The sequence below is a fragment of the Lonchura striata genome, chromosome 11 (genome assembly GCF_046129695.1).
Source record: "Lonchura striata isolate bLonStr1 chromosome 11, bLonStr1.mat, whole genome shotgun sequence".
Lineage (NCBI taxonomy): Eukaryota > Metazoa > Chordata > Aves > Passeriformes > Estrildidae > Lonchura > Lonchura striata.
The window spans coordinates 9,661,181-9,686,356 of record NC_134613.1 but is presented as its reverse complement, the minus strand read 5'-3'; the positions used below and the strand labels follow the sequence as shown (position 1 = coordinate 9,686,356).

Genomic DNA, 25,176 nt, shown 5'->3' with positions numbered 1-25,176 from the left:
ACAGCAGCTGGTTCTGCAGCAGTGTTGCCCCTGTGTTACTCAAAGCACTTGTGTTCTTTTGTTTCATCCATGGGTCATTCTGGAGAAGCAAAGTTGTGAGGGAACTTCATTTTGAATTGAGAGAATTGTCCAAGAGCCATGAAATCTTATGTTATCCCTTACAGTATCTCGATAGACTTTATTCTGATTTCAAAATCTTCCCCTGTGAAACAGCACATACTGAGCTAGCTCTTCAGTCATCTATTTGTTTCAGGTTTGTTCATAAATAATCTGATACATTTGAAAGCTTGGAGAATTGGTTTCAAACTGCTTAGTTATCTTTCTCTCTAAATACTTTTATGCTAATAGCTGTGTGCCTTATTAATGCTCATGGATTACATTATGGGGCATAGAAGATAATGTAATAGTGTGTTCTGTGAGTATGTTTAATAAAAACCAGATTAGAATTGAGACTGTATTGTGAGTCACTGACATATCAGCTCTGTGCTTAATATCTTAGCTAAATCCCTGTCCATAGCTTTTAATACAGTTTGCATATTTTAGTGAGGTTGAGCATAACGGTTCTGAACCACTCAGAAGGGTAACAATTACAGACCATATGAAGTTTTTTTTATAATTGAAAAATATATATTCTGATATATATGTGCTCCATCAGTGCTCGTTTTTCTCTATATGTTAAATTGTTTCCTCCTAGAAACAAATTATAGATGTGTAACAAGCAGATTCCTGATGGGTATGGAGAATATTTGATAAGAATACAAAGAAAAAACAACAACAAAAAAAAACCCTCACCCTAGAGCTTGAAATGAGATCAGAACTGTGTGCTCTTAATACAGTCTGGTAGCTGTGTCAATGTATAGGTAATTTTACTGTCCTGTTCTTGTGGGGCACCAAGGGATTTTGTTTCTTTGCTCCTGTTTCCATGGCAATTAGAATTAGATTAGTTTTAGGTTCACAGTGGATAAAGGAGAGTGACTAAGCTATGATGCAGTGTTTGTGAATCAGGAACACACTGAGTCTTTTTAAAAAGTAGCCCAAAACTGTGCTTAAATCATTGTGGTTTTCTGGTTGCTGCTGACTTGCTTTATCTTTCAGCGTCCGGAGCTTTTGCTTGTGGTTGCAGTCTGGTGGCATTTGTGCATTTGTGCTTTTTGTGTTTATAGGGATGTGGCCTTTAAATGAGAGAGCAGTGCCTGGATTCTAGTGATAGCTGCATGTTGAACAGTTAGTTTGCATATTTGCTAATAAATATTTATGTTGACTATTTTAAAAACTCTTTAGCCCATGACTGATTTTTGCAGTGTTTTGAATGTGGTGTAATGGTATGATTTTTAATAGCACCCACTCTTTAGGATGACTTTCCTGGAAGACCATTCCAAAACCAAGCCACTGTTCTGTATTTGTCCACACAGTTTTTGTGTGTGTGTGCATGCATATAGAAATCTATAAACCTTTTTCTTCTGGTACTTGTTAATGCATTCATACCACCCTCACCCCAAGAGATTTTCATCCTTCCTGTTTTTCCAGGAATTGGAATGGAGAGTAATACTACTGGTGGACTATTCAGTCACTTTTCAGCTAATTCCCGTGCAGCACAGTTCTTTTTCCTGTAGTGTGTATTTAACTTTACCAGCATTTTGCACTAATGGATTGCAGATGCTGCAGAGAGTGTTATTATAAGAGGATTTCATGCTTTGGTAGTAATGTGTCATGCTTTTATAGTCTCTGAGTATATGATAGTTGTGGCATTACTCGCACAGTATTTAATGCTTGAATTTTGTTTAATAATTATCTACTTTTTACACGGGCTGTGGTAGATTTCACAGAAACATCATCCTGGAAGATATTTCAGCCATTGTTTTAGACTGTCTGAGGTACATCTAAACCTAAAGGCAGCTGGGGATATTATTATTGAGGTACAATTGATCGTCACCCTTCCAGGAACATTTGAGTTGACACAATTAATCTTTGTAGTAGTGTGTGCTCCTGTAGCCCAGAGAGGGGAGCTTTGGGAGGTGCCAGTGGCTTCAGGTCCTTGTGCAGGAGCACAGCTGCTCTTGTGCTTAGCTGGCAGAAGGCACTGGTGGTGCTGGGATTTCCCTTTGGCAGCCCAGTTCTGCCCTGCCCTCTCCACTCAGCTGCCTCGTGCCCCTTCTGCCTGTTTGTGCCCGGCCTGCTCAGTGTTTGGCTGACGGGTTGTTCCAAACAGGCTCTTTGGTTTCTGGGTTACCTACCTGCCTTCACAACACATGTTTTTGGAAGCACATACACAGATTTCTGTAAACATATAAATGTAGTTCTTAGAAGAGGCCTGAGAGAGAATTTCTGCAATTACTGTGAAGAACTTGTATGCTTATTTTCATGTGACTGAATCAATTGCTTAGAGAATTGGTCTTGTATTTAAAAGCTGAAAACATGACTAGCCCTTAAACTGATGGAAAAAATAACCAAATTATTTGATATATATTGTACCAGGCTGAACAAGGGAGCAGGAATAACAGTAGAGAATAAAACTGGAAAAATATAAATAAAAACAGAACATGAGTTCCTATAACTCATGCTCTGTATTAGACTAGAAAACCATTTTTAGATCCCAAGTCAAACTAAGGAAAAAATTAATTTTATTAAGCAAATTAATACATAGACATCAGAATTTTAGGTTTCTGTAGTTTTTTTGTACCGTGATAGTGTTTCACTATATGTAATGGGCTTTAATTAATATTTATATAAATACAGGGTTTATGTAGTTCAGAAAAGAAGATTAAAGGAACCATACTAGAGAATATATTAGATACAAGAGCCATTTTGGAGTTGAAGACTTGGAAAGCAGATTTAAGATACATTGAGAGGCTGCATCATCTGATCTGTCCCATATTCAAAGTAAGAGCCCTCTGAATTTATAGAGATTCACCAGACTGTGAAGGCAAAATGCTGGAAAACACACCATCAAGGGCTAATCCTTTGTTTGAGTCCCTATACTGGAAAGTAATTTTACCTTCTGGTTTTGCCCTGCCTCAGTATGTGCCTGTTAAAGTAAATGCATCTTTGTCATGCATGAGCATCACTTGCATTGATGATAATGGAGTTTTCATATGCATGTTGAGTTACTGCATTTCTAATGCTGCAGAAGTCAGCACTGATGTACTCTGTTTTTTCTCTGTGCATCAGCATTGTGGTAATCAGCAGATATATATCTCTACATATATCTGTGGGAATTCTCCTTAAGGAATCTGGCAAAGCTACTTCTTTGAATGTTTTTAGTAGCTGTCATTTATTTCAATTATTATGTGATGGGGAGGTTCACTACAATTCAGCAGATGGAATTTGGGTCTAGGGTAGTAGAGAAATGTACCCTGCAGGTTCTGAAATCCAAACACATTGCCAATGTTAAGGAATTGTTAAAATCCTCAAACTCCAACTTACATTTTATTTAAGTAAAAACCTGTGCAGAGAATACATGTGATGTAGTGATTTTTGAAAAGCACTAGAAGCTGTGTGGATTGCAATGTTGAGCTATTGAATATTCTGAGTGATTATTTTAAGATATTTTGGGCCTGCAAATTACATACTACTTTTCAAATAATTGCTACTTTTGTATAGAAATAAAGTGAGGTTTCTACTTACTGTATTTAATGTTAGCATTGTATTTATAAGAAGTGTAAGCTGAAGAGAAAACAAAACCTCAAGACTGGTTGGGGTTTGGGGGTTTTTGTGGGGTTTTTTACTTGTTTGTTTGGGTTTGTTGGTGTGGTTTGGTTTTGTTCTTAAATTCCTGGTTACTTTAGTCCACAATGTGCACAGCTATGTGAGGTGCTTGGCAATGGAAGTAGTTGCATCTCAAAGCAAAATAAGTTTTTTTGGGTAACCAGTGACTGACACAGGGGACTAATGGGGTTTGGAAAATTACATGATAGCATTGTTGAGGTGACCTCTTATAATGCCAGTATTAACAGGTGGGACGCTGAGTTCTTGTGTCTATAATTAGTGTAAATTTATCAAGTGGCCTTGCTATGCTTGACCTTTTGCATGGAGAGCCAGTACAGTGAGTGCCACGAAGCTCTCCTTTTCCATACCAAAACACATGTACCTCTTTCATCTTACAGGGCCTCTCTAAAGGTCAAACACAGTTGTAGTTCAGCTGAACAAGAGGGATCAGCTCCCTTCTTGCACCTTCTGCAATGCCACAAATAAGACAAGAGGAGTAGAGGTTTAATTCATGGAAGGGAGGACACAGTAAATGAAAGTAAAGATTTGCTACTCATAGGTAGTGCACTACAGTATCTTGGCTCTGACCAGGTGACTTGGTGAATAATGATTTACCTACAAATATTTTATCTATTAATACATGCTCTGGTTTGGAATGCAATTTCTTACTTTTCCTAAAGGGGTTTCTTTAATAACCTCACAATTTTAGCCAGCCCATTTTTTTAATTGAGAGCATGTTGCTGTCTAGCCAGCAGATAAACTAACTAACCTTGTCATTTTACCTTCTGAGTGCAGTTCCACATTACAGGATTATCAGCCCAGAGCCAAGTTGTCATACAGTAATAATAAGCTAACATAGCTGTGTGAGCACATTTAATTAACAGCAAAGATGGAATTCTCGACTTTTCCTTCACTTGGCCAACATCCAGAAGTGTGTGACTTCTCTGCTGTAGGAAATGCTGTAGAATACAAAATATGCACATTTGCATGTAGGCATTATCTGGACAGTCTTTGATATCCATATGCTGGTCTTGGTTCATTTTTACTGTGCATTTATCTCCCAGCTATTGCATTTGTACATCATTTAGAAACTACCACTGAGGTTTCACAAAAAAAACCTAATTTGAGGGGTCTTTTTTTAATGGCACAGCTACTAAAGAAAATACCAAAAGGCACATTTTCCACATGTTGACTTTCTAAATAAGTTTTTCAACATCTGCTGCAGCACTGTTGTCAGATTGTGAGATATGCTTGAAACATGCTCACAGTGAGAGTGTCCACGAACTGAGCACTCCACAGTGCAGCTGCTCCAGATGACCAACAGCTCCTTCTCCACATTCCTGCCAAGCATCCCTGGACTGGATTGTTTCCAGCCTGGTTCCCAGTACAGGGTACACAGTTTCTGCAGTGGCTAGATGTAGATGCATTTTTATTTATTATGCTCTGCTATTTTTACACCCAAAAGATTGTTAGGAAAGCAGGATGGAGTGGGAAAGGTGACTAGCTAACTATCTAAGTTATTGTTACGCAGAGTCTTTGCACAAGCTGCGGTGAAAAAAATGATTCTTGAAATAAATATATTGTGCATTCTTTTCTCTGCATTTTATGTTATTAACTTTACTATTTTTGTAATTCAGTAATGAAAAGGCTCCTCTCGATTTTTTTTTCTCCCACACCAGGGTTGATATCCCTCACCCCATTTCTTGTTTCTTTCTACATTTTTAATTACATGTAAAGCTTATGGCATCTCAACTGTCATTTGCATGTTATTTAAAAATATCTAAGATTAGCTTAGATGAATAAAGGTCTGAATCCTGCTTGCTTTTGGTTTGTAGTATAGAGAGTAATGTATCTGTATGCTAAATCCAAGTTTTAATGAATGTATGGGTCCTCTCTCAAACATACGATCAAGTGGGGAGGTTGTTTGGGTGGGTGAAACAGAACAAAAAACCCTTCTGCTAATTTATCTGGATTCCTGGATGATTTTGTGATTGTTCTGTCACTACTCCCCTTTTTTAGCTAATTTTCAATTGTGATATAAAATCACAAGAAATTTTGCCCTAAACATTTGTTCTCCTTTGGTATTGATAGAACTGGGACTGGGAGAGAAGAAATATTTTAATGACTTCTTATGATCTGATCACAGCTGAGTGAATCTGGCAGCAGAACTGAAATTTGTTTAAAAACAGCTTAGTACTAGTTCTGTTTAAAAACAGCTTAGTACTAGTTCTGTTTATTTTTTATTGAGAATAAAATGGAAAGCATTTTATTTTTAGTATTTGGTTTCCAGCATTCTGGAAATACATATCATGACTGTGTATGAACTTCATCTTATTACCTACTTATATACCTGTTTTTAATGACACTGGTATAACCCTCATGGCTCTTTAGTAACTCTGCTCTCTGTTCCAGGTGCTGTTGTCAGGATTGATCGGTGTTGTTTCATGGAAGAGGCCCCTGTCCCTTGTGGTGAGCAACTCCCAGTGCTTTTGTCTTTATAGAGAAGCCTGATGGTCTCTGGGGATGATTTTCAGCGTTGTTGTGTGTCCTGATCTTTATAAACACTTACTACAAAAAGTTTGAAACCTTTGAAGTTGTAATGTGTAAACCATGTGGGTGAAAATCGTAATTTTCTACTGACTCATAAACAGATTGTTGGTCTGCTTGTACCTTTGCATATAACTTATTTGCCAAAAAATGCACAGCAGAGCAATCTTTTTAGCAGGTATCTGAATAGAAAAAAGCCCATTGCTAATTAGTAGTTGTTTGTCTTCATCTGCAGAAAGATTTTCAGCTACATTATAATTTCTGTTGTGAGATTCATGTAGTTACTTAATACTGAACAGTAATCCATTCTTTGTGTGTGCATGCTAATGGAGTTTCAGTTAGCCCATTAATGTAAAGCAGAATTAGATGGAAATCAAGCTTATTAAAAACAGGTGATGACTGTGTCAATAAGGATGTGTTAGCAGGTAAACATTGCATCTGAAACAGTGTGCACGTGTAGCAGAGTATAGTCCCTGGAATAAAAAGCATAATGGATAGTATGAAATAGAGAATTTTGCACTGATAGGAATAAGTTTGATTAGAACTTCAGGTATATTTTTCATATTATAAACTCAGACAGTAGGCAGAGCTCACATCATTTGAATAAATAATATTCACACATCAGAAATGTTATCCATGCCTGTTAAGACTTGTCTTCTGTGATTCCTGAACACTCACTTGCATGTTGTAAATTCAGCTGGGCTTTCTAATATCAACTTATTCACTGAAATGTAAATAGGCAGTTGTGGTCAGTGTAATTCAAGGAACTAAAGATAAAAGCGAGGCAACAGTAATGGTAACATTGATGTTTGCAGAACAGCTCATCTTCCTAAAATCTGCTCTAGGAAATGATTTATTTCCAAGAGAAAGCTTGATGCTCTTGTGTTAGATCCTGATCTTCTGCATTGTTGGTGATACAACCATCAGCTGAAGAATGGGGAAGGGATGGTGTTTTTCACTTCTGTGTGTGCCTAAGCTGTGTGGTGATTTTACAGTGGCTACATAATGTCCTGTTTTCCTTGCTGAGTTGTAAATACCTTTGAGCAGTTGGATCCCACGTGTGCAGGATGACTGTTCTGATTAGCAGTCAATAATGTGTAACTTTACAACCTCCAAACAACCACCAACATGCTAATGAGCCATGTTTCTCCTGATCTGTTTATACAGCACATATGCCAAATGCATATGGTCAATAATTGCCTTTTAACCTATTTTATAGTACTATAAGTAGCTAGACAATCAGTTACAATATGTGTCTTTTTTGTTGCAGTGTGTTGAAGAATCTGGCATTGCCAAGAGTGATAGCAGAAAGATAGATGAATAGCTTTATCATTTGAAGCTATGAATAAAGTTAAATAAAATTAAACTATGCAACATATGTGACGTCCCGAAAACTGGTGAAACTGTGATATTTTAAGGTGCCAGTTTTCTGACTATCTTGGATTTGTGACTAAAGCTGGTTTATAATAACCAGTGTTTTGACTACTGCTGAGCAGCACTTGTGCAGCATCAAAGCTTTCTGGTTTTCCCACACAGCATCACTTGCTTTGGCTTTTTCCTTCCTCTTTCCTTTGCTTATTAAACAATCTTTATCTCCTTCCACAAGTTGTTGGTTTGGGTTTTTTTTTTTTTTTTTTCATTTGGGCTTTTCTAATTCCCTTCCAGTCCTGCTGCAAGGCACCAGTGAGTGGGTGGCTGTGTGGTGCTTTCCTGCTGGCCAGGGTCAGCCCCCCACCCTGCTGGATGTGCCTTGCTCAGCACTGTAATCATACAGGCTTTCCCCACAGATGCAGGGTCTTTTCTTTGCCAATGTCTTCTTTTCTGCAGGCAAAAAGAGGAAATTGAAGGAGTATCAAACAGAAATAGCTCATCAACCATTAATTTCTGGCTGTATCATACTAGAAGTGTGTTATGTAGTATTGGTGTAGAAATGAGCATGTTGTTGCATAGTTTAACATTTTGGAACCAAAGTCAAAACTGAGAGTAGTTGTGTATTTATAAGCTATTAGTATGAATGCTGTTTTGTATTCTGCATTCGGTTAAAAGATTTACAAATGTGTATGTACTAAGGACATTTTACTCCAATATTAATATGCAGAAATTTAGAAGTTCTCCTGCTAAAGTGTCTTTGAAAATCTTAATTATCTGGAAAATTCACCAGATTTTTTGTTAGTTTATCTGAATTATCTTGGCCATCTCCTAGCTGTCAGTTTCTTATGTTGCCAAAATGCTTTATACATACAAGGAATCAGTGTGTGTTATCAAACCTGTATTTACATTTACCAGAGGAAACACTCAGGCAAAGGAGATATTTAAATTGTTCACACATTGATTTTGAACAGTATTTTCTGTATATTTCATATGTTTCCTCATTAAGCTTTCTCTGTTTTCATTTTGAAATCACACAGTATTGGTAGTGCTTTCAGAAAATCTCTCAAGGGTCCCTTTTTTGGAAACCAAGTGTTGGCTGTGTCACTACCACTGCTTAGTGTTAAAATGCAGTTTTAAATTAGGAATTTGTTTCCTCATGGTTTATGGAAGTGTCTGAAAACTGGGAGAGAGCTTGTGAAGCACCTGAGGAATTACCTTGTAAAAAAACTTAATTTTGTGGGGTCAGATTATTTTTCTGTTACAATCTAATCTATGGTAATTGCAAATCTGTTTTTGCTAAGGAGATTAATTCAGTATCTGAATTGAGTTGAAAGCTTCTCTGTTGCCATCTGGCACTTGGGTGACCCCATAAAAATATTTTTACATTTCTAACTGACAGTTTTTACAATAAAATGATAGATTTAGTATTTTTTTTTCAATGAAGAAAAATGTTTCTTAATGTCTGTGAATGTCAATGAGCACAAGGTAATACTACCTACTAATAAATGATCTTGATTACTCAGAATAGCTATTTAAAAACATTTACTATGAAATGTGCATTCCAGATCCTGTTCTGTGCACCAGTGAACATGGAAATTAGTGTGTATATAACTCAATGTGTTGTCCCTTCAAATGAACCATTACTTCAAGCCTTTTTTGTGTTTGATAAGCACATAGGATTTTCTTCATTTTAGAAAAATAAGAGAAGCTGTCCTAAATAGCTGCAGTTCAACCTGCATATCAGACAAAAGGATGAACTGCTAAGCAAAGTCTCAGGCTGCACCCATGGTAAGACTCAGTTAAATACAAAAACTGACTTTTTAAGAAAATACTCAACTTGGGTCAGCTTGGTAGTTGTTGCGAAATTAGAGATTTCTCTTTCTAGAATTCCAGTGAAAAACTTGAATTAGTTGAAATTCAGACTGAATATTTTTTTTTCTGTAAAAATCATTAGAAGAATATCTACATTGAAAAGAGAAATTACTAACAATTTTAAATCATTACATTCACATATACTCTTGCCCCATAAGATGCATGAATATATAAAACTGGTCCAAATGTTTTCCCTCTTAATTATCTCCTCTCACTAAATATCGTTGCAGACTGCAGCAGGAATAACCAAACTTCAGGAAACAGATGAAACCTAAAATGTATAGAAATAGTGTACTAGTATATATATAGTATATTAGTATATATATATATATATATATAGTGTATTAGTGTATTATAAAACAGTAAGTTTAAGTTTGCTATATTCTGCTCAGTGAGGTGGAGTGTTGACATGTTCCTGGCTCTGCTGCTTAACCTGAGCATCTAGAGCAGCTTTAGGGGTGTGAGACAAGTATTTTCAAACTCTTGTAAGAGAATGTACAGCTTCCTTTTTGATGAAATCTGAGAGAAATATTTGAATTTTAAAAAAGAAAATGTGATTGTCCTCCCTCCAGTACCCACCCTCAAGCAGAGATTTGGTGTTAGGTTCCTGGAATAAAAAGATGATTTCTGTAGTGGAGAGGCAATGTCAGCATAAACAGGTCAGGACTGCAGGAGAAGAGCAAGTGAACGAATGCACAGCGTGGGAGAAGAGCAGAGTGAGAGGCAGCCATCCCCTCGTGTGTCGCTGCTGACTTTGATACCTGTGTGATGTTGAGAGGAGCTGCAGAACATCCCTGTGCCTTAACAGATCCCTTGATCACTCTGCACTATCATTTCAGCATGAGTATTCTTTGAATTCCTTGATCAAAATGTTCATTAGGAACCCTGCTATTAGACAAACACTTGTCTTTGAGGCTGAAGCATTAGTTTAAAAGTGAACAAAACACTGGGTGAAAACAAGAGCATCTTATATAGCTGTGCTTTTCAGTTTCTGGTGAGCTGGGCAGGGGTTGAGTGCTGGGTATTGCTGCTTTCCAAAGAAGCTTGGGAGGCTGCAATAACTTCTGTTTGGAAAGCAAATCCAGTGCTGGTTCAAAAAGTAGCTCTTCAGATATAAAGCTGTAAATTTTGATCAGAGCTGATGTGAGCCCAGGGCTTGGAATTGAGAGCAGAGTGTTTGTCTTTGACCTTTTTTCTGGGAGCATGGAAGGAAACCAACCCAAATTCAGAGGAGCTGAATACTAAATCAGGGGGAAGAGAATTGTGGAGGACTGGGACAGGAAGGAGAAATTGAAATGTGAATCTGGCAACATGAGGAAGATCGACATCAAAAGATTTAAGAAGAATAGCACCTAGATGACCAGAAAGAAGCTTCCCAAAACCATGTCAGTAAGAAATCATACAGTAGGATCTGTGATGTTTCAGAGATTCAGTGCCACAAGCATCATAAATAACTGAATTGCAATAGATTTGTATCTCAGTTCTGAATGCTTTCAGTGAAGAAAGTGTAGGCTGTAAATAGTATTTTCCTATACTTGGGGACATAGTTAAGTTTTTCTTTGCCTCTTGCCTTCCTGTTCTCCCTTCTCTGAAGGTTAGTTGTATAAAGCACTAACGTGGCTGTACTGCACTGGTCACCAAAGTGCATCATCTGTCTGCACACTGCTGCAGCATGGCTGGAGTTGTGCTAAAAATCTGTGAGACGGGATCTAGAAGTGAGGTTAGTGTATTTAGTGGTAACATCAGTTTGAAAGTAGATTTAAAGTATGTTTTTGTTTTATTGAAGCTGCTTCTCTTTTATATTTGTTTCAAAGTGATGTCCTGAGAGGTCTTTTCCCAATGTATGAGCTGTTGAGTTAGGCAATGAAATAATGTCTCTTGTTCGAATGAGTTGGGGGTCTGAAAAGTGTGGTCTTCAAAACTTGCAACTTGAATTTGTGTAAACTCCGAGTACATTTATGTTCCAATTTTTTTTGCAGGTAAGTTAATATATCCATTTAGCTTTTAAAATGTGCACTGCCTATTGATTTCTTTTTAACTTAGATTGCTGATTCCCTTCTATCTTCTTTAATACCATGAAACAACCGACAGAAAAACCTAGCCCCGGTGCACTTTCATTAGAATAGACCTGACAGAAGAGGAAGAGGGGGAAAAAATGGAGAATGACCCAGTAAAGTTGTGAACTGGGTGAGAAAGAAACAACACTTGAGATGGAAACAGAGGAAGTGAATCAGGGAAATCTTTGCAGTGAGGCAGAAAAGATGCCACAGGGTGTAGCATCTCTTTAGAATGAACATGCTGAGTCCCCTTTAACATCTCAACACTTCTTAAAGCTTTCTCTTGCCTCGGTCTCTGTCTGCATCTCTCTGATACCCTTTTGACCAGGGCTGCCTGTTCCCAACTACCACTGGCTGTCACTCACATGAGAATCCAGACTCCTCTGCTGAGCATCCATGTGCTAATTAATTACCCCCAGTGGAAGAGTTTAAAAAGACCACAAGCAGCTTTTCCTGAAGAGCAGACAAACCCTGCTGGGGCATAGCACTTGTCCCTTCCTAAAGAAGCACTGGATAATTACCCTAAAACAGCCCCTGCTCCTCCCCATGTGCTGCCATAGCATCCTGTTGCCATGGCAGCAGCTCCTGTCCTAGGAGACTGTCACAGTTCCAGTCCCAGTGCTGCTGCTGCTGCTTGCAATGAAGAGTGTGCTGTGGGTGCTGCATTCACCTCTCTTCAGCCCATCAGTAATTCCCTTGTTCTCACACGCTTTCTAAATATATCTGCTAATGGTTCTTTCATCTCATCTTCTCCATCTTTTAGAAATGCAGGCTGCATCCCATCTGCTCTTGGAGTTCTTGGCAGCCTTTGCACAGTGTAATTTCTTCAACTCTTTCTTGGCAAGAGTCTGGTTTGCTTCAGCATTTCTTCTTCCTCCTTGGTAAATGAATCTCGTGTCATGTATCACTGGGTCTGGCTAGTTGGGCAACAAGGGAGCTATTTGTTAAACTTTGTATTTTGTTTTTAAATGGTGAGGCAACACTAGCTTCAAAAATTTATTCAAGACAAGCTGAGCTGCATTTGAAATGTTTTTAAAAGTAGAATAAATATTTGTATGAACTAATATAAGGTATTTTGAGGTGTGATGGAGTTGGGAATGGATACCTCATTCTTTGTGCTCACATACTCAAAACTCATGTGATTTTAGTTTTATTTGTGTGACAGATGGAAAGAAACACACTGTTACCAAAAGTGAATCTAATTATCCTGTGCTTGTTGAAGAAAAGTAGTTTAATTTCAGTGGGATTTACTTGCCAGGTAAATCGCAGTTTAGATCCTGAGCTAGACGTGTGTGATTGAGTGTTTGGGTTTCCTTACTACAAATACTATAAAACCTGCAACAGCATTATGGATTAAGTCCTACTTCAGATATATGAGGAAAGGTCTTTGAAATCCTAAAGTTCATTTACTGATGGATCTCCATCAAATTATTAATGTGAGTCTTTGGAGATGTGTGTGCAATTTTTCTTGAAATGGCCAAAACTGTAGTGAGTTTACATTACAATTGAATTGGTGCTGCCAATTTATTTAGCTGCTGCCCACGTTGAAGCCTTGCTCAGAAACTGATGCTGAAAATGCTCATGTGCTCTTGATGGGAGATCAGCACTTGTGGCTCCTGACCCTGCTCACCTGGCAGAATTTTCCTCCTCGGTGATGAAAGTCAGACTTCTGGTGTGCAAGGGCTCAGAGAGAGCAGGCAGTTGTTAATTAATGAGAATAATTGCAAGTGAGTAGTTAATTGCTATTAATACATTGGGAAAGACAGACGTGAAATATCTGTGAGTGTGACCTTTACATCCTGCTTCTGTCTCATTACGCTGCTGCCAGGAAGGGCTGCTCGCACAGATTTGATGCCTGTCCTTGTCAGCAGGACAACACGAGCCTTTATTTCCTCAGGGAATCCTGCTGCAGATGTTGTGGAAGGTTAATTTATTTGGAGTAGCATTTCACTGACACGTGCATGGAGGTGAATCCTCCCTGCAATGTGACACTTGCAAAAAGTCATGTATTGTTTAGGTGAATGAACCCATTAGGAGTTGCTATGGAAATATAAATTCAGTCTTACGTAGATTTTCTTAAAAGTTATTAGACTACTCGCGTTGTTGGAGAAAATATATTAATTTTTATTTACTGATTTATCTGTTTTGTTTAAATATAGACTGTTTCATACAAAGCTAATTTAGAAAAATGTTGTCTTTCCTAGTGTCCTAAGTGTCTAAAGACCCTAAATATCAGCTTTCTTTTCCTGTTCTGCTCTTGTTGAACATTTTTGAGACACAGTGTATTATTTGTTAATTTTTAAAAAGTTTCAATTTTTACTTCCTTGGAGGGTGTGTTGGAAGGAAAAATTAAACTAATATGACTGAGGTAGTTGCAAATTTTAGATCTGGCTTATGTGGTCAAAATTCTATTCAGAAAGCATAATATTTGAAGTTCTTATTATCACACTGTTTATCAACTTCTCTTTTTCCACCTGACTGTACAGCTGAAACAGTTGTTTTTGAAACATTTCAAATTGACAACATTTTGAGCAGCATTAAAATAGGTTTGTGCTGATTTCTTTCTCCTTCAAAATAATACTTTCACTTAAATTTCATGTGCATGGATTTTTTATTTAGGGGAGCAGTGGTGCATAAATGTAAATGTCAGTGATAAAAGTTAGACAATACAACTACTATAATAATTTGTCCAAATGACTTATTTTGACTGTACATACAGTAAAATTATATGATTATATGATATAATTTATAATAATAAGTATTACAAGGTTGCACTGTTGCAGTATTAGCTACAGCTCATTGAAGGATTCCTTTTGAGTGCTTATTTGCATGTAGCAAAGTTCAGATTAGCCTCTTTAGCATATTAGCTGGCAACTCCCCATTGTCCTTCTAATAGATTATTAGACAAAACCTAAACTTGTTCTCGGCTATGAAACTAATTACCTGCAAACTATTTTTGTTACAATTACTGTTAGAAGTGTGTCACATTATTTGAATACTTCAAGAGATAGCTTGAATTTTATCTGAAAAGAAAAGGGTATAGCTCCTCTTGTTTCTCTTTTATATGGTAGTAGTCTGCAGGCTGCTTGATGGTCCTTCTGGGTCCCTTCCAACTCAGTATATTCTGTGATACAGAAAGGTGTAGAAGCTAAAAGAGTTAATTGGAATAGAGAGAGCAGAAATTAGTAGATGCTTAAATATCTACTTTTGACAAATTTCTGGATAATATTTCTGAGCTGAGAGCACAAGTCTTTACTACTAAATCAGGCCCCCTCTTACACTTTCCTAAAAAGTACTACAATAAATAATGTAATTGGTGGAGCTGTAACAGAGCACTACAGAAACAACAAACACTATTGCTGTGTGTAGGACGTGACAGTGCTGCACTCATTGTGGTCTTAGTCTTTTAATCTGATCCCACTTGAGGAACTTAACTGTAGGCCCATTGCTTCTACTGACAGGGAATTTCTTGGAGGTATTGAATATATCTTATATATCTTCAATATAAATTGCATCTTTGCATTTGTCTGTTGCTCTGCTCCTGTATACAGAGCCAAGGTTGCATTTTGGATTCCAGGGTTCTTGAAAAGCCTTGGCAGCAGCTACCAAACCCCTCACTTTATTGATGATGTTGTTGTTTGCTGCACAGTGAAACAGGAGGAAACCATAGTACTCCTGGTCTTTAAATAGGTGTTGTTCTGTGTGATGCAAATTCTGCTGCAAACACCCAATGCCCCTCTCTGTTGTCCAGGGGCTGTTACCAACATTCCCTTCATTATCCAAAGCTGACTCCTGCTGGAAGCCGATTGCTGCTCTGACAGGAGATTAAATACAGTCACAGGGAGGCATCATTTTTTCTTGTAAATCAAAACCAGTAGCATTGTTTATAATCTTAAATATAATCATATTTGAAGTTAGACTTTTCCATGGAATATTTTAATAAAAATATAGAAATGAAGATACAACTAAGCAATAAATAATAAATTAATTAAATTCCAAGATCTAGCTGAATGAAAGAAAGTTAATAGGGCCATAAGAGAGTTAGTAAAATCACATACATCAAGTTCAGAAGTTTTCATCTGAACTATTTAGCTTTGAAATTAGAAATAGTCGCATGGATTTTAATATTTATACTGAAGTTTCAGCTTTCCTTTACAAAGTTAAATAGCCTCACTGGAGTCAAAAGGAATTTAATCTGGGGAATATGTAATTTAATTTAATAATAACAGGACTTGAACAGACTGATATAATTTAGAATAAAACAGGATATTATTTATGGTTCCTAACATAAAAACATTAAAATCTTTAGCCTGATGCTATGCCACACTACAGGGAATATTTCTGCATATTTAATATAGAATGTTGCTTTAGACTTAGAGAAAATATTTTTGTTCAAAGCTTTATTTTAATTTAGGCAAGAAACATGGAATAATGAATTAGATCTGAAATGCCAACACTTTTCATCCTGTCTCTTCTTGGCAAGCATTGAGAAATCATGAAAAAGAAATCTATTATGAGGCAAATAATGGGAAGATAAATTTTGTTGTTTCTTATACACTCGCAAACCATGAGTCAAGAGTGTTGATTTGAGTGCCATTTCTGTTTAGTAAGTTTTTAAAATGGGCTTATTTATAATTTATATTTTAATTTTTTTTATTTAGAAATTAAAATGTTTTAAAAATTCTATGTTTTATCTGTTTAAACCTGTACTATATAATGAGCATTTAGCTTCTGGCTGTACCTGCGATAATCTTGCATTAACTTAGTCCTGGCACAGTTTCTGATCTCAGTGCTTCATAGCTCTTGGTGGTGATCAATTTTCAGGTTTGCTTCTGGTGTTTAACCTTCTGCACCTCTGTCAGGGAAACTATAAATTCTGTAGCACAAATAACAATAAATGTTACTGTCTGCAGTTCATGTAAGACAAAGTTCTGTGAGCAAAATACCTTGGAGCAAGTTTTTAATCTACTTACACAGTGGTTTATAGAGACAAGCATGTTTACCTCTGGCTATTCTTGCTGTTTTACAAATAAGAAATGTGTGTGTTAAAAGGAATGTATTTTAAATCTCATTGAATATATCCACACATATTTAATGTGATTTGAAAGAAGCCTATAGTATCTCTTATCAAACTACAGTGTCTCAAAAAATTGCTTTCTGCAAACAATTTCAGTGTAAACCAAAGTTCATTCAAGGAGATTTTCTGACCTTTCAGGAGCTGCAGGACAGGAATTAACAGGAAATACACACAGGCACAGTATTACAGGTGCAGAGGATTGGCAGATTGACAGAAGCCAGCCTATCATGGCAATGCCTGGTTTTAATCAAAGTGCCCTGCACAGGAGAGTTGAGTAATATACTTAATCAGCACAGAGGGTAACGTTTTGTCTCACTGTTCATGTCTTGACTATCAAACCACTGCAAACCACCAGGAGAAGTAGTGGTTGAAAAGCCAGCAATGAAAAAGCAGTCCTGTTTCATATATATCTCCAAAATGAAAGTGTGAGGAATGAAATAAAATGCTGCTTTTAGAAATATGGTTTAATGTGATACAATATTTACATTTCTTTTGGAGGACTTCAATTATTTTGCATGTAGAAACTTCTTCCTGCTTGTAATAGTAAGTATTTCTTCAAATTATAATATGTGCTGCTCCTTTTTACTGTGCTCTCAATGTGTATATATGCAGTAGTGAGTGGGTGGTTTGGGTCACTTAATCCCCATCAGAAATACTGGCAAAACAGGGCTCAATATGAATTTGTGAAAGTCATAGAAATCCTAGAATGGGTTGGGTTGTGTTGGGAGAGACGTCACCTTGTTCCACCCCCTGCCATGGGCAGGGACAGCTTCCATTAGACCAGATTGCTCAGATCCATCCAGCCTGGCCTAGAAAACTTCCAGGGATGGGGCATGTTCCTCAGCCTCCTGGCCACACTGCTCGTGATGCAGCCCAGGACAGAGTTGGCTGCAGACACACATGGTCACGTCATGCTTCTCATCCACCAACACCTCAAGTCCTCTTCAGAGCTGCTCTCGCTGCATTTTTTAATTGAAAGCTGTATACGGGCAGAAACCTAAATTGTTAATGTCTTATGTTGCTGGTCACAAACTGCAGTGTGTGCTAAAGTTGGTTCATTTGTTTTTCCCCTTTTTACCTCCTATCAACTCAAGAACAAATTGTGAAAGAGACAGTAAGGGCAAGAAGGTGCTTTGAACTATCTCAAGGATTAAAGCTTTTGGGTTTTCAGGTAATACAGTTTTAACAGTGCCTTTGGGAAAGAAGATGAAAGGAATTCTACAATTTATGGTAAAACAAAAAAAGATTAAATTACTTGAGGCCAGTTATGAAGAAAAAAGGAATATTGAGAGGCAAAATTGAAAGTGACAGAGGGCAGAGAATATATCAGCTTCTGTAAATCCCTTTGATTTTTTTGGTGGTATCCATAAAATGAAGATGATCTACTTCAGGACATTCTGAAGGCAGGTGTATGGTTGTATCTACATTTAAGAAATGTGAGGGAAAAAATGGTCTCAAATAATCTGAGAATACTAATAGTTTTCTAAAAGGTCAAGTTATACTCAAGAGAGAACTACAAGCAACTTCCTTTATAGTGGAAAGATAATATAACCTGTTAGTGCATAATTTTTTTGAGTTGTTTTTTGTTTCAGTATGGAAGGGCACTTTTTCTGTGCTCTCCCTTTCAAGGCATAGAGGGTACTGATATTTCCATTCTGTGCAGATGTGTGTGGTGTATTGGGACTGCAAAGATGCCGACTCACTCTTTATATGCTGTGTAGTTCCCAGAAATGGAGTAAAAAGAGGAACCTTGTGTGGGTCCATGTGCAGATGACATCTCACATAGTGAGTTGTTACATAATTTTAAATCATTGCATCCAGACTGTTTAGCTTTGTAGAATTTGTATAGGACCATGGTAACATTTACATAGGAAGTCTATTAACATTTCTTCCTTGGAGTCCTTAGTATAGAATATAAGCTTTGACTTCTCCAATTAGTTCTGCTACTACCAAATCATAATAAATCCATGGGCTTTGCTTTTTGTTCATGTGTTAGTTCTTGGTGACTTTTGGAGCTTCATGGCATTAATGCTTCTTGCTGAATTCTAAGAATATTTTATCTTGTTTATGTTGTAACTAGAAAAGTGAAGAACATAATATTGCAGTTTTAAATCAGCATTAGGATGTCATAGCCCTTCAATATCTGACCTTTCTGTATTTACTTCAGTGTAAGTTTTTGCCCTTGATCATTGGGTTGACTGTGCCTTATACTGTTTCCTTATAGCTTCATACTGCTCCTTCCATTATGTCACACTAAGCTCTCAGAGCAAATGTATTGTTTGGTAGCTCTCTTTCTGAGGAAAATTTTAGTGTGGAAATTAGCCATACTTGACTTCATAAATAATGTATATCTAACTTCATCTGCAGTGTTTTATAGTGTAATGTTGGGTCTCCATCAAAATACACAATGGCCAGTCTTTCATAGAGTTGCAGACGTGTTTATTTTTACTGCTGCACCTGTGCCAGTGTTAGAAAAGACTGATTTGTGATAAAAAAATGAAGCTCATTGAACATGTTTTTTAATGCCTGTAAATATGGTTATTGATACTTTTGTGCCTCATTTTCTCTGTTGCGGCTTCCAGCATGTTGGTAAACTTTACCTCTGAAGCTGTGGTAACAGAGTACCAGGTGTGTCCACCCCATCAGTAGAAAGCTTTTTTTGGTATTTAGCTGAGAAGCATTAAGGAAAGAGATTGGATATTCTTCAATTCCTTTTATTAGGATCTTTGTGCTCTGCAAGAGGCAAGGTAGTTTCAAAAGACTTACAAAGGATGTGAATTTCCCCCTTTAGCTCCATGTCCAGATTAGGTAGTTCTTTGCCTGGGACATTAAGAAATGAGGCATAAAATAGCAAAATTGGGAAGACAAGTGTGACAGAGAACCTCAGTATTTGATATCATGTGGTGATTGCCGCTTTGAAATGCAACTCCTAAACAGAATGTGAGGCAAAGACCCACCGAGATGAACAGGAATTCTGAGAGCCTGTTTCATGTCCCTCTTGTCTGCCAGTGACAAGAGGAAGAGGTTACCTTGGAAACACCAATAGAGGTTTCTTCATTAATGAATGCTGATATGGAATAATGCAAAAAATAGATAAACCTGGTGTATGTGACAGCCCTTGTTGTCAGCTGTGATGCTTGGAAGACTCTGAAGCTGGCAACTAAAGTTTGTAACACAGCTTCTGTCCTTTGTTAATACTATGGAGGTTATGGGGTTTTGTCCAAAAGCACTAGAAAAAAAAATATACAGCCATTTTGGATTTAAGGTTGTCAAAAATATTCCTCGCACATGCACTGAGAAAACATGTTGTGAGAACAGTGAAGGGCTGTAAACTGTGAGCATGCATATGGAAAAGAGATGCAACAGAATTTCTTACTAATTTCATATAATACCCTCACACTCCTGTTGAGTTATGGCAATGTCAACACAGAGTATTTAAGGTGGCCACACATCAGGCACACATTTGTTCTTGGCCTCTCACTGTTTATGCCATTCCCTGTATGTTGAGATTTGTCTGCATGGATTGCACCACGTTTTTGTACAGTTAAAGCAATAAAATTATAATTAAATGATGGAATCAGGTTAATGCTTGTTCTGACATATTTTGAGATGAGAAAAAAGGAGTAATTAACACCATGAGTAGTTGATATGGAGGATGCTGCTTAAATTGTAATTGTTGTTTAAAAACCAAATATATATATCCCAAATTTTATTCACTCTTTTTTTCCCCAACTTGTAGACACTCGTGATATGTGCTATTCAGAAATACTTCTCTGTTTAAGATACCCATATCCCCATCAAAAGGATTTAAATTGTTTCAAGACTACATCTGTTTATAATAAAACATTTTTCAAATCTTACTTTTTAGTAATGCTTGGTAATAAAACCCATTAAATTTTTGGAGTGTGTGATAGAAGTGGGAGATAAATGGATTATTTTGAAATGGCTGGAGGAAAACATATAATAGCCATGTCTAGTTTTGATTTAGCTTTCACTTACAGTGCAAGACCAAGGATGCTGTCAGATTAAGTACCCTACTTTCTTTAAAATACATGAAATGTCATCCATGTAATTGTGTGACAGGCTGGAAGTTCTTGAACATCTAAATTGTATTTTTTCCTTGTTTGCCTCTTGAAGTGAGTAATAATAGAGTGTTTGGGTTTTTTCCAGATAACCTTTTTCATGCTGCTCTCTGCAGTGTGTGTGATGCTGAACTTGGCTGGGTCCATTCTCTCCTGTCAGAATGCTCAGCTGGTGAAGTCCCTGGAAGGATGTCAGTTGGTGAGTGATGGAAAACACTTTGTTTCTTACCAAGGGCAAGGCTTCTGGTTTTCATCTGTTAGGGTTTTATTCACACACTCCTTTAATTTTCAAAACAGTATGTATTTAGTAGAGCAATCTGTGTGTTGCAACCTAAAAAAACATTTTGGGAAAAGTTTTAAGTGCTAATGGATTTAATGTTTTGCCACCTCAAAAAGTAATTTTTAATATCATAAGGATTGACTTTTTACTGTCATGGTAAAAATGATGCTTCAGCAGAATAGGTGGAATTCAGGACACATCAGAGCAGTGTGGTGGTTACCTTGATGTCAGCAGGATCAGGATTCATTCCATCCAATACTTGTCCAGGCAGTGGATTTCACAATAGGAGTGTTTTGGTATGTGTATGCTAATATTTTGTTTGCCAACCTGAGTTGTTTTTCTTTTTCATTTACAAAGTAAATGAATGTTACTTGTGTTAAATAAAATACAGAACAATACAAATTATCATGATGTAGAATGCTCTAAATTATAAGGTACAATTTACCTAAAGCCCTTGTGTTTTTATATAATGGAAAAAAGTACATACAAATTGAATTCCAGCATATTTTCTGACTTCAACTTGCAAAGATGTCTGCAGAAGTCAACTCATGGCTGAAATACTGAGTTTGAATAATAAGTGTTCAAACTGTAGTTTGGATTTTTAGAGCATGATGAAATGCTAAGTAGCTTTGTCACAGTGTGTTGTACTCTATAAGGGCAAGTTAATTTCATTGTGGCTGTTTATCACATTGTAACTGTTAAAAAAAAAAAAAAACCAACAACAGTTTTATTCTACCCAGACCTCACTCTTCAGGTTTTCCGTGCTCAAAATCCCCTTTCAGTCAGGCTTGGGACTTCCACATGAATATATTGCATTGCCATGTTGCAGGGCTCATATGTATGAAATTCTAGAGTTCTGTTCTCATAGACGACCCTCTGGGAGGGATGCACTGTAGTGAACAGCACTGCTTTATGATTAAGCACAGGATTTGACTCAGAAGGTGGTGGTGTATTATGCTGAGCATATTTAATTACTTTATTACCATTTTTCACTAAAAAAGGAAAAATCCTAGTTTCTTAGCAGCTTGTTCCAAGTGTATATTTAATTTTAATTCCTTAGATGGCTCTCTTTAGTGCTGTAGAGCTGTGTAATCCTGCACTATGTGACTGGTGTACATTATCAAATCTAAATCCTTTACTTGCCTCCTAGGATACAAATGTCCTCTCTGGGGATGCAGGTCTAGGAGTCAAAATCCAGCCTTTGCAGACATGTAGTTTGAAATGCAGTTAACATCCCATGTAACTGAACCAGTAAATTTCCAAGCACAGTATACTGAAAAAGTCAAATTCAAAATAAATTCTGTTTTAGTTCTGGTCTTTCTGTCAAACTCATTCATGGTGAGTACATGTTTAAAAGTGATAATAGGATCTACTGTATTATGGAGTTTAAATTCAGCAGGGTTTCACATGTAGTGTTTTTATTTGAAGAAAAATGCAAGACAGTGGTCTTATTTTGCTTTAAACACTGGGGATTTGTTGTAGATTCCATAATATGTACTTTACTGTGAATATGAGAAATGTGCTTGCCATATGTTAGCATTTGGAATGTGTAATTTGTGAAGTTGGTATTTGTGCCCTTGATCCTGCAGCTTAGCAACATACAACATGAGGGGGAAAAAGGCAGTAGCTTTAACGCCTTGTTATGAAAAATTAATTGGAATTTTTTTTCCCATAATTACCAGCAGATCCTGTAGCCAAAACCTCAAGATACTGCTTTAAATCAGTGAGAGTCAGATGTGTACAGAGAAGTTACACACTCAGGCTGTTCATTAATGTGTATAGGAGAAACATTTCTGTATAGGAATTTCTTTTCCAAATAATGGTTGTCTAAAAAATGGTTCTCCTAAAATGCATGGGTAGAGTAATTAATATATTTTCATTTATGTTCTATTACTACACAAGACAGAATACGTTTTATTTCTTCATCTATGTTTGTTTTTATTGTGTTTAGCTGTCTTGTAAGCCATTTATTCACTTAAAAAGAAACTCTGTAGTTTTAATGAAATTTACAGGTGATTATTATTCAGAAAAGTAGTGAAGGTGTCAATCTCTCTATTGAAAGATTACTTTTTTTTTTTGGTTGTACAGCTGAAATTAGCAGTGGATACAGCAACACATAAAGGAAGAGTCATCTTTCCCCTGAATTATCTTTAGCTGGAATAGACAAAGCAAGGAAGGTGAAGCAGGTGCATGTTCACAAAGAGCTGAATGGCAGAGCCCAGGTCCAGAACTGAGGTTTATTTGTATTCCATTTTGCAATGGAGCCAAACCCAGGTCTGTGCATATTGAAAAACAATTTTTAAAAGTCCAGGAAAAAGAATATACTCTGTTTTTTTCTTAGTCATCTGTCAGTTTTTAATCTTGATATTTCCCTACTATGCAGCTTTATCATTACTGGATCCTCCCATCTTTCTCTCTGCATAAGGTACTAGAATTGAAGTTCCTTCCCCTAAGTACACCAGTGGAGCTTTCTTGTACTTCACTGCCTTTTTATCAACTTTGGAACTCTGATACTTCATTTTGGAATTTTTCCTTCCCTTTTTTTATGTTCTCTATAAAAAACCCTGAAGGTTAATTTAGCAGTAGTAGTAAAATCTATAACTACTTTTACTAGAAGACTTGCATTTGTATTAAGAAGGTGGTAGAATGCAAACAGTGTTAACTAACTCCTAATTTGCCCTGTTAGGGGAGAGTGTCTGTGCACTTAGCAGCCAAACAAGCAAACAAGCTTCTTTCCAGCAGCATTGACAGAATTTGATTAATTGATACAGATGAAAAAAATAACATAAAGCCTGTGAGAGTGTGTGCATGTATTTGTAATAAATTTGGAAGATGCTTTCCTTTTTTGATTCTCTGCTGTATAAAAGTCAAGTTTTAATGGGTTTTATGACTTTTGATGTAACAGTAGTGCTTTTTGACAAAACAAAAACTTACAAGACAATTTATGCATGTAGGCAGCTCTGGCTGATGTTTGAAATCTTAAATATGGTTTGGATGAGGGTGTACTGTGCAACTGTCATAAATATGAAAGCACACAAACTCTACTGTGAGTACTGACTAGCATGAGTAAGAATCACGAAGTGGGACACAAATATGCACAGGATGGTGGGGGTATGTGCAGGGGATGAAGTGAATGATGCTTTATTCTTGAGCTCTGCCAGCCAAAAAAAGATTGAAGCACAGACAGTTTTGGAGGCACTGCTGGTGTAATTGTGTCTGAGGTTGGCAAACACCAGCCCAGCAGCTGCAAGGGGTGATCCCAACCCCTTCTCCCTGTACCAATGCAGATTTATTGGCAGTGCTACTGTCTCTGTTTATGGAGTCACACAGTGAAATGGCCTTTGAGATGTGATTTGGGCTAACAATAAACCACTTCTCCTCCTTCCTTCACAAATCAAAAAAAATGTTAATTTTGGCACTGTTTAGGTGACAGAATAGCTGTATGAACTCTTGATCCTGTCTGCACAAGTGTGAGACCACAGCAGGGCAGGGAAGGGAAATCTGGAGCAGGGATTCAGGAGTGTTTTCAGCTGCTGCATCACTGAGAACACAAAAGCAGTGACACCTACAGCCTTTGGTCCTGCTCCTCTTGCAGGAACACAACTCAGCAAACAGGTCACTTCACAAACATGGAAGGAAAAGGTGCATAACAAGGCAACTTGATAAAAATTCTCAAAAAATAATATGCTTCCAATCTGGTAGTGAATCTTGGCTGGTTTTGAATATGCTGTGATTCTTAAGGTGGCCCTGTGTTTTGCAAGAACTGTCATGTAAACAACTAGCTTTTAACTTATTTTAAGAATTACATTGAAACAAGAACTACTACACAGTACAAAGTTATGGAACAACTTTCAGAATGAATTGAGAATCTCACATAAATGGGGAATCTTGATCCTGCCTTTTGAACCTTATCTTTGTGACACCTGTTCATTACATGTGATACAGGTGGCCCTGCGATCTGTATTTCACATTCAAAATGCCAGATGCATGGCATAAGTCAGTGCCTGTCCTTTATTAAACAGGGGCAGCAAGAATCAGAATAGACAATCTTGCAGTAGAAAGCTTTGTCTGAAGTCCATTTTCCTCATTACAAAAGCTTTTTAACAGCTGAAGCCTATATTGATGTACCAGGTGTAGCCTTCTGACCCCTGGCCTTGGCACACCTCTAAATTCAAAGCGTGAGTT

At 37.1% G+C, this 25,176-nt stretch overlaps 1 protein-coding gene across 6 annotated transcripts in view; it reads left to right on the top strand.

Annotated features, from left to right (window-relative positions):
- ENTREP2 (endosomal transmembrane epsin interactor 2) overlaps nt 1-25,176 on the top strand; it is an 86,497-nt gene that overhangs the window by 29,461 nt on the left and 31,860 nt on the right. For all 6 annotated transcript variants that reach the window (XM_077785880.1, XM_077785879.1, XM_077785878.1 and 3 more), the window contains exons 2-3: nt 6,118-6,174; nt 20,800-20,910. In XM_077785880.1, the coding sequence (XP_077642006.1) occupies nt 6,118-6,174; nt 20,800-20,910 (168 nt within the window). The remainder of the gene's footprint in view (nt 1-6,117; nt 6,175-20,799; nt 20,911-25,176) is intronic.